The sequence below is a fragment of the Nicotiana attenuata genome, unplaced genomic scaffold (genome assembly GCF_001879085.1).
Source record: "Nicotiana attenuata strain UT unplaced genomic scaffold, NIATTr2, whole genome shotgun sequence".
NCBI lineage: Eukaryota > Viridiplantae > Streptophyta > Magnoliopsida > Solanales > Solanaceae > Nicotiana > Nicotiana attenuata.
The window spans coordinates 337,620-348,468 of NW_017671122.1; the positions used below are offsets into that span (position 1 = coordinate 337,620).

The following is a 10,849-nucleotide window of genomic DNA, read 5'->3' on the forward strand; positions in this document are numbered from 1 at the left end:
CACGTGCGTCGAATCTAACCAAAATCAGAGCGAATACATCACACTATGCCAAGGGAACAATACCCAATCGAAAACAATCAAAATATAGCAAAAATCTCGAAACTAGTAAAACCCGAGCCCCGGGCCCACTTCTCGAAAAATTAGAAAACTCACATCACCGGATTCCTCGTCTCGCCACGAGTCCGTATATATCAAATTTACCAAAATCGGAGTCCAAATGCTCCCTCAAATCCCAATTTAAATTCTCAAAATTCCAAGCCCTAGCTCATCAATTTTAAGCTTAATTCCATGAATTTCTAGGTGGATTTCACAATATAATCGAGTTTTAAGACAAAGATTCTTACCTCAAGTCGATTCCTCTTGAATCCCTCTTTCATCTCCTCCAAAAATCTCCAAAAACGAGCAACTATGGGTGTAAAATGACCCCAAAATCGCGACTGACGTGTTTTAAAACATTCTGCCCAGGTATTTACTCTTTGCGATCGCGAAAAATGCTTCGCGATCGCGGAGAACAATTTTTCCAGCCCAAAATTTACTCTTCGCGATCGCGGTCAATTCTTCGCGATCGCGATGAACAGTTCCCAGCTCTTCCGGACAGCCTCCAGTATAACGGTCATAACTTTTTGCACACAACTCCAAATTATAAATGTTTTGATGTTCTGAAAACTAGACACATAGAGCTATAATTTCATATGTTTCTCATTTTCTTACTCCTTGTATATTGCGAGATATAAGCTTTCAAAGTCAACCCTGTGTATTAGAGACCTTCCCAGGCAGCCTATAGTGTAACCACCATAACTTTTTGTACACAATTTCAAATTCCAATTAATTTACATTTCTGAAAACTAGACACAAAGAGCTACAATTTTCATTTTTGGATAATCTCCAAATTCCTTATAGATTGTGAGATATAAGCTTCCGAAGTGGGATCAACGCAACAGGATATTTCTTCTCCGCGATCGCGATTCATTGGCACATTTCTCACATTTTACTCACCGAGATCGCGACCAATTCCCCGCGATCGCATAGAACACTGCTGTAGCCAAAAACCAGCAGTTAAAAATGGCCTAGAAATGGTCCAAAACCACCCCGAAACTCACCCGAGGCCCCCGGGACCCCAACCAAAAGCACGTACATGTCTTAAAACATTATCCAAACTTGTTCCAATCATCAAAACACATCTAACAACACTAAAATCATCAATTCTCATCGGATTCAAGCCTAAGTTCTTTAAAAACTTTCGAAACACGCATTCGATCAAAAACCCAACCAAACGGCGTCCGAATGACTTGAAATTTTGCACACACATCACAAATCACATATCGAAGCTACAGCAACTCTCGGAATTCCATTCCGACCCTCGGATCAAAATCTCACCTATCAACCGGAATTCGCCAAAATACTAACTTCGCCAATTCAAGCCTAATTCTACACCGGACCTCTAAAATAAATTCCAATCGCACTCCTAAGTCACAAATCATCCCCCGAAGCTAACCGAATCACCGGAAATCACATCCGAGCCCTATAACTCATAAGTCAACATCCGGTTGACTTTTCCAACTTAAGCCTTCCTTAAAGAGACTAAGTGTCTCATTTCTTATCAAAGCCAATCCAAATCAACTCTCACACACCACATACCGATAACGAAACATGAAGAAGCATAAAATGGGGGAAACAGAGCAGTAACACATTAGACGACGGGTCGGGTCGTCACAGAAAATTAATTGTGAGGCAGCGTTGAACTCAAAAATGCGATGAACCATAGACGAACCTTGAATCAGCCTCGGCTTAACTCCATTTTTAACTTTTGTCCAGATTTTGTTCGTGTTTTCTACTGTGTGTGCGTGGTTTTTGGTGTAAAGGTGAAGAGTTTCAGAGAAAGGGGTCGCTGGTATTGTGGACGGCGGTGGTGAGCAGCTCTTTGGAGATGAGGAGGTCTGGCGGAGATGATAGCGGCGGCGACTGGCTTTTCGCGTGGAGATGGCGTTAAGGATATGGGTTTTTCGCTGGGTTCTGGAGTGTGCTTCCGTTGGTTTTTGGGTGTGTTAATGTTGAGGAAGATGATGGTGACGGCTGGAATCCGGCGATGCGGCGGCTTCTCTAGTGTCTAGGGTTTTAAGTCTTGTCTCCTTATGTGTATTATGGTTCAGGGGTCTAGGGCTTTTGGGGGGTTCCTTCGTTGAAGAAGAAGGTCTGATGGGTTCTAAGGTGTGAAGAAGAAAGGTTTTCCTTTGGGGTGGGCATGGGTCAAGAAATATTGGGCTTGGTGAATTGGGTCATAAATCTATAAAATTGGGCTAAGAAAAGGTTAAATTTTTTTTTATTCAAAATACCTATAAAAATATAAAAACTCTTAATTAACTTTGATAAACTATTAATATAAAAAATAAAACTAAAACTAAAGTTGAAACTATTTTTGGTATTTTCAAAGATTATATTAAAATAGAATAGGTTCAAAGTAACATATCCTTCTAAAAATATCTAATACGTGAATTAAGTAGCGAAATATGGAACTATTTTTGTAATTTTTAATTTTTATTCTCAAAATAAAGTAAAATAGTTAAAACTAGGTAAAATAGCGATATTAGGCCTAAACTAAATATCTAAAGCTAAAATGAGTAAAATTTTGGGGAGGGTCAAAAATCACATGTCTACAATTGTGGGGTCAATCCCCGAGCCGCTTTCATCGGGCCTTTCTAGTGCTGGTTCATGCCGGGCATTCACTGGTTCGGCGGTGTTAGGAGTTCTGTTCTGACTCTGATGTTGAGCTATGGCGACTTGCTGAGCTTGCAGCATCTCGAATATCACTTGGAGGCTGACTCCTCCTTCTTCCAACCCTCGTGTTTCATGGCCTCCGGCTTGGGTTTCCCTGTGTGCATTCCTTACGGGGTCTGTGCCTGCGTTCGTGCTTAGAGCGTTGTACGAACTGATATCAACTGGCTCCATGTTTGGCACTCCCTCAGGGTTTATGGGTGGTACACCGAGCCCTATACTGTTGTTTTCTCCGAGTCTCTCACTGTCATGAGCAGGTGCGTTTTGTGTGCTAGACATATTTTGGCCTGAAATCAAAAAATCTTTGACGAAAAAAAGTGTGAAGAATAACGTGTGTTATCAGAAAACTAGCACTAAAATAATCACTATTATCTTTAGCCCCACGGTGGGCGCCAAACTGTTTACCTCAAAAAATGTAAGTAACAATTAAAGATAATTTGTGGTTTTAAAGATATGTGATATATTCTAATACTAATGATTATACAAGTAATATTAAGCTAAAGTAAGAAGAATTGGTGAACCAAATCAGTATTGTTGAAGCAATGGGGGCCTCGAGCTTGATTATCCCAGGGACCTCGAGGTCAACTAAGAACAATAAAGAATGAACAATAATGTAAAGACAATAAAGCTGAAGAATAATTATTGAGCACGTTAAACAAGAAAAGCAGAGTAGAATGTTCTATTGCAGTGAATGATGTGTCCTTTTACAAATGATTAGGTCCCCTTTATATAGGAGGAGAGAACCCCAATATAGTACATTCCTAATTGCGGTAAAGGATTCTATTGGTACATGTGTATAACAACCTTTTACGAACCGGTACCATTTCGTACAAATCTTATCCTCTAATTTATGCCTTAATCCACGTGTCCTTGAGAAATTCCCGCTCTTTCTTGAGTGTTTTCGAGATTGTGCTGCCCTCAATGTAGGTCGTGCCAGGCCTTCGATCTGCTTCCTCGAGGTGTGTGTCCTTTAGCTGGGTCCGACCTCCAGTTCGAGTCGCCCCTCGGACTCATAGCTCAATTTAAGACCTCGAAATCGGGCTCCTTGATTTTGACCGTATACACTATCAAGAAGATTGAATCTTTATTCTTCATTGCAGTTCTAAGGTGAAAAAATGAAGCAAACAGGTTTCGCCTAGTAAACTTGTATGGTACACTAGATTTCAGTTGATTGTTACTTACCCAGAAAAAAGATTTCAATTGATTGCCATACCCAGATATAGGAACACTAAATGAAAGGAAAAGAAAAAGAGCTTTAATTTTCGCTGTTATTCCAAACATGATGGGATTCTGCAAACCAAAACTTACACTATGTTTGGATCATTGTTTCCCATCGTCTTATAATGTATTGTATTGTACTATATTGTATCGTTTTATGGATACAACATTTGAATAGATTGTATCGTTTGTTGTCTTTTGATGGTTGTACGACGTCCGCAGCTCTGAAGTCCCCTTCTACTACCTGTAGTTGTTCATCTGATTCAGACCGTTATGTTTACTTCAGACCATTATTTGTAGTATCTTAGACGCTCATGTATTCGCGACACCAGTTTCGAGATTTGTATTGAGATTTCGTCACTTATTAGTTTATTTACCTTGTTTCAGACTATTCAGTTATACTTTATTTACGTCGCATTTGAAACTTGTTACAATTGGTTAATAATTACATCTAACGTTGGCTTACATAGCAAGTGAAATGTTAGGCACCATCACGGTCCCGATGGTGAGAATTTCGGGTCGTGACGATATCGGTTTAACCGAAATACCAAATTTTTTTACTAAATGTTATATAGCATATGTTAAATATAGTGTGTAGTCTAATTTTAGTTAATCAATGGTACTGACCAGATGCCCCAAACTTAAGATATGTGCCAATATTTATAGGCTTCTGTTGGTCATCTTTACCGGCTCTATCTTCTCTACCGAATCTCCTGCGACTTCGTCCTACCCTTTTGCTCATAAGTAAGCTCTTCTCCACGGCGTATTTTGACTCTTAGATCAAGCTGTTGATCACTCTGGTCACCCAGATCATGCTGACTCTATTAAAATGGAGAATTTTGATGCTGTCTCGGTGATCGAGAGCTTTCTTATCATGCAACTTATGGATTGAAAAGAAGTTGGTGAGCCAAGGCTTAAACTACCAGACAGAGACGAGCTAGCTGGACTCTTACGTAATTGAGTGTAGAAAGAGGAATCGTCTTATGTGCGGATCCCAATTCTCTTGTTTCTGTGTCATCCGTTTACTTAGTGCTAGAGTAATATGCTATTAATAGCCTGTTTGGCCAAGCTTCTAAAATCGGCTTATTTTGAGATGTGCTTTTCTCAAAAGTACTTTTTAAAAAATGCTTTTGGTGAGAAGCAGTTTGTGTTTGGTTAATTAATTTGAAAAGCACTTTTGAGCAGTAATTAGTGTTTGGCCAAGCTTTTGAAAACTGCTTCTAAGTGTATTTTTCTCAAAAGTCTTCTCAGAAAAGTGCTTTAGGAGAGAAGCTACTTTTTTCTGCTTCTCAAAAACGGCTTCTGCTTCTCCTCAAAAGCACTTTTTTTTTCTTTTCAAAAGCTTTGCCAAACACCTCAATTTTTGGCCAAAACTGCTTTTGGCAAAAAAAAATACTTTTGGACCAAAAAAAAAAAAATTTGGCCAAACAGGCTATAAGCTTAATTTGCATGTTATCGGCAAGGGAAATCTGATTTGGTTGAACAAGCCATAGTTCTGAAAAGGCATGCACTTTGTAGGATTCCAGCACTTGTCATGAAAAATCGACATTAGCCAGAGTTCATGACCATTGTGAGTACAATTTTGAGCTTACAACAGAAGTGCAGAAATTACGTTCCACTATTAGACTTTATTGTTTGCATCTTTACGCATTCTATGGCAGGAAAGTGCCTCTGGATTCTATTAATAAAATATTTGTTTCTCAAAGAAGGAAAACTGGATAAGCCAGAGTTGAAATCAAAAAAAAAAACAAAAAAAACTTAAGCAATGGGAAATATGTTCTTACCTAAGAAGTTATCGTGCTTTTCCATCTAACTATTTTTACCCTTTCGTTTCATATATTTGCTCTATTAAAATTTGGTCTATTTTATATTTACTGTTCAATGGGTGTAATGATCAAATACTTCTCATCAAAATTTTTAATAATGTTGGTTGCCTCCGCCTTATATGCAAATAAGGCAGCTATAAGAAATACTTTACTAAAGTTGTACATCACTCTTTAATGCATGATTGTTGTTACATTTCTTATTATCTTATAGAAATTTATCATGCAAATTTGTTATGCAAATTAATAAATCGAAACCGTATCGAACCAAACAAGAAATATCGAACCGTATCGAATTACTTTGGTATGGTATTTGGTATATACAATTGATAAATCGAATACCGAAGTATCGAATCATAATTCTTAAATACCGAACGCCCATCCCTACTAAAAACGTTAGGTATCGGGGTGGGGAAGGGGAGGAGGGAGAGAGAGCACAAGAAACATGGGATTTGGGGAAGGGGGTGAGGAGAGTAGCATAAAAATTTATTTTCCTAAAAAATATTTTTTACTCTTTAACCAAACACTAGAAAATATTTTCCGGATAAAGTTTTCTCTCACCAACCAAACAAGAAAAAATAAATGATAAAATCACTCATTTTCCATGAAAGCATTCTCCATAGAAAATATTTTTCTTCGTACCAAACACGTCCATAAATTAAAAAGCCCACCAATTACATTTAGATAAGTAGACCCATCAAGTATCCTTATATGACTCGGTCTGTTTGTCAGTTAAAGAAGTACTAGTAGTAGTTTTTAGTCTTTTTCTATGACAATTTGTTTTATTTAAAATTTAAATTTCAGATTTAATTTTTAATTGTAAATAACCTATTCAGAAGAAGACACCTTTCCACGAATAGTCTTTTTTTTTTCCTCTATAAATTCGTTATCCCTGGAAGTGGCTCTAGATTTAAATTTTTAACTGTAAAGAACATGTTCAAAAGAAGAGACCCTATACGAGGCGTCTTCTTTTTCCTCCATAAATTTGTTATTCCTTAAAGTGGCTCTACACTCCAGGTGTGTTTGGTACGAATGAAAATGGTTTCTTAGAAATTGTTTTTCAGGAAAATGATTGATTTTATCATTTATTTTCTCTAGTTTGGTATGTGAGTGAAAAAAAAATTCTGGAAAATATTTTTTAGTGTTTGGTTAGAGATTATAAAATATCTTTAGGAAATATTTTCTTATGTTACTCTCCTCAACCCACCTTCGCCAAAATCCAAGAGGAACATTAATTAATTCCTCTCAACTTCATTTTCGTTTAAAAAGAAGTTAAATGAACACCGTTTACTATCGACTATCAAGAAGATTGAATCTTTATTCTTCATTGCAGTTGTAAGGTGAAAAAATGAAGCAAACAGATTTCGCCTATTAAACTTGTATGGTACACTAGATTTCAGTTGATTGTTACTTACCCAGAAAAAAGATTTCAATTGATTGCCATACCCAGATATAGGAACACTAAAGGAAAGGAAAAGAAAAAGAGCTTTAGTTTCCGCTGTTATTCCAAACATGATGGGATTCTGCAAACTAAAACTTACACTATGTTTGGATCATTGTTTTATAATATATTGTATTGTATCGTTTTATGAATACAACATTTGAATAGATTGTATCGTTTGTTGTTGTTAAATAACATTTTTGTTATTTGGTTTAACTGTATCGTACTGTACTATAACCGATAAGTTCACTAAAATACCCCCAATTGTTTTAAATAAAATTTATCAAGAATTACACATAAAAATAATTTAAGAAAACCTCTTTTTACTAATTTATTATTAATTACGTAGCTTGAATACAAGAGCAAAAACCTGGAAAAAAAAAGGTTAACTAATATTAGCAACAACAAAAATAAAAAATTAAAACGACGGAAAGAGAAAAAAATCGGACTGAGACTTGGATTTAAAGAACGGGGCAAACCAACTCTAGAAAAGACGGAAGAAGACAAAGTAGGTCAATAGGTTGAAGATTTGGAGTTACAATAAAATAAAAATTAAATGATAAAATAGAATTATGAAGTAATAAGTAAGAGCATAATTGGAAAAGAAAATAGGAAACAATCCCACCACACCAAATTGGTTGTTTCATAAAATGGGGCTTTTGGTCGTTCCGTAATAATGGTTTAACAATACGATACAATCAATTTTAAATAAACAATCAAAACAAATATTATTTTGAGATAATAATACAATACGATATGGGTAATAATCATCCAAACAAGCTGTTAATTCATCATAGCTTTTGACTAAATTGTTTAGAAAGGGGTGGGTGGTTTAGGCCCTAACCGTTAGGACCCTTTATATATATATATATATATATATATATATATATTGTAAGGAAATATAAATTGGGTGGGGCGACAACGGAAATAAAAATAGTTCCCCATGCTTAATCAGTTTAATAATTAGATTGACTTGATTAAAAAAACTTGACTGACTAAAAAAGTTAGAAATAATTTTCAAGTTTATCTGAGGTGGGAAACTACCTAAAGTCTGATTAAATAATAACCAAGGTGGTACTTTGTGATCCATTTTTGGGGTTACAGCTATTCACTACTTATATATAAAAAGCAGTTCTCGTGAAGTACAATCCAAAGGTGGTGATGACACTTGAACTAGCAGAAAGGTATAAATGACAACACTAATTATTCAAAGTGGTAGCCATATTTTATCTTCTGCTGAAGTCATCATCTCTAATTAAACGAAAATCATACGTCCAGTTCAATATCCTTTGATTACTCAAGGTTTGATACACCATGCTGGGACCAAAAATACATATTTTTTCAAGAAAATTCACAAAACCATCAAATCCAACGTCAAAGCACCTTTGAAACGTCAAGATATATATACACGTTTGATAAACTTGTTCCTTTATCTTATATCAAGATCGTATTGTACATTTGCAAAAACGAAGACGAACATAGGTTTTTTCCCTCAGTTTCTGTTCTTCTTGCTTTAACTAAAGAACTACCTTTAACTTTAAGTAGGACTCTAAGAACTCTACCTTAAAATGAGTTAGATTCCTGTTTTAACAAGAAGGAATGGCGGGACGCTACAATGACACTAGTGCAATCAGGTAATCGATCAAATAATTTAAGTTCTTCATCCGATTGATGACATGTTAATGGATGATGAGAAACGAGGGCAATAAACAAATGCCAACTACTACCAAGTTGACCAAATGGCTAACGTGTTAACACGTAGGCTGAGGCATCTGTTAGAGAACCCGTTGACTAAGGAATATTGTATTTAAGAACATCTTGAAATTCAGAAACAAAACATCAAAAAGGAACTCAACTCTACAAACTTTGCTCCATCTCATTTCCAGATATTTTTGTTGTTGGGAATTTTTGGTCGTCAAGCCAATCCTAATGGCCAAATTAGATATTCAAATCCAGATAAGGAAAATGCTAAAGCCCTCGACTCCTACCCCTAACCATCTTAGGAGCCATAATATTTCATTATTTGATCAGGTCGCGCCTCCTGTATATGTAACAATATTGTTACACTACTTACCATGCAGTGAATTGAGCAGTGAAAGAATTACCGATAAGCTGCAAAAATCATTGGCTGAAACCTTAACCAAGTTTTACCCTCTAGCTGGAAGATTCAGAAAAGATGACCTCTCAATTCACTGCAACGACGAAGGTGTTGACTATGTCGAAACCAAAGTCAAGACGAATCTTGCTGAGTTTCTCCACGAAGGACCCGAGATCGATCTTTTGGATGATCTTCTTCCAAAAACAGATATGCAATCAATTCCATTACTTGGAGTTCAAGTTAACATATTCAACTGTGGAGGACTAGTCATGGGGGTACAAATTTTACACATACTAGCAGATGCTTTCACGTTAGCAACATTTGTCAAGGAATGGGCTCAAATTAGCCAAACAGGGACAACAAAAGGTTGTCTCTCAAGTTTCGATTTCTTGCCATCGCTCTTTCCCACAAAAGTGTTATCAGGACATCAGTATTCACTACCTTCTAGTGGAGACCCTGAGATTGTCACTAGGAGATTTGTGTTTGATGCTTTGGCAATTGCAAAACTCAAAGACAGAATCGGTTCAAGTAACACGTTCACGAGACCTACTCGAGTGGCGGTCGTTATGTCGTTAATATGGAAGGTTCTAGTGGGCATATCATCAGCCAAACATGGACATTCAAGAGATTCTTCTTTATTATTTCCTATTAATTTGAGGGGGAAATTAAATTTACCATCATTAGAATATGCTCTAGGGAATTTCATCGTACTTGTAAATACTACTCTTGAGGCAAACCAGTCAAAAGAGTTAAACGACTTTGTTAACATGATAGGAAATACATCAAGGGGCATATCTGTAGATATTGGCAAGGCAAGCATCAATGATATTGCCCCTATGTTTGTTAATTGTGACGCAGAATTTGTAAACAAACTTGGTCAGAAAGACGAGATGGACATTTACCTCAGCAGTAGTTGGTGCAGACTCCCCTGGTATGAAGCAGACTTTGGTTGGGGAAAGCCATTCTGGGTAAGCAACGTCAGCAAAACATTTGAAATATTTTGTCTGATGGACACAAAAAATGGAGATGGAATAGAAGCATGGGTTAGTTTGAAGGAGAATGACATGGCTGAATTAGAGAAAGACCCTGATATTTTGACATTCTGTCCGCCGCTGCAAAAGTAGATAATTTGATTTCCCAATTTAGATAAAAAGGATCTACATTATATATCTTTTCGACGATGTAATCTTTTTCCTTCAACTGTAACTTTTGAGCCGAGCTGGTTGAAGTCTAAACCATATAACGATATGAAGATGACAACCGCCTAGCTAGTCCCGCAATAAGATTATGTTTCATTTTTTTCCTGTTTATTCCTATGATGAAAATAAATTGAGCTTAAGTACAAGGAATGCAGGGTAAGGCTGCATACAATAGACCCTTATGGTCCGACCCTTCCCTGGACCTCGCGCATAATGATAGCTTAGTGCACCGGCTGCCCTTTATGTGCAAGGAAATAACTAATTCAATCCCCATTTCATTGAACAATGAAAGAAGGCA

General features: G+C 36.6%; 1 protein-coding gene across 1 annotated transcript; it reads left to right on the forward strand.

Moving 5' to 3' along the window:
* Window positions 1–8,853: 8,853 nt before the first annotated feature.
* LOC109206068 (acetyl-CoA-benzylalcohol acetyltransferase-like) lies at window positions 8,854–10,476 on the forward strand. Its single transcript, XM_019368836.1, has 2 exons — window positions 8,854–8,888; window positions 9,336–10,476. Exons 1-2 carry the CDS (start codon window positions 8,854–8,856, stop codon window positions 10,474–10,476), a joined length of 1,176 nt encoding a protein of 391 aa, XP_019224381.1.
* The last annotated feature ends 373 nt before the right edge of the window (window positions 10,477–10,849 follow it).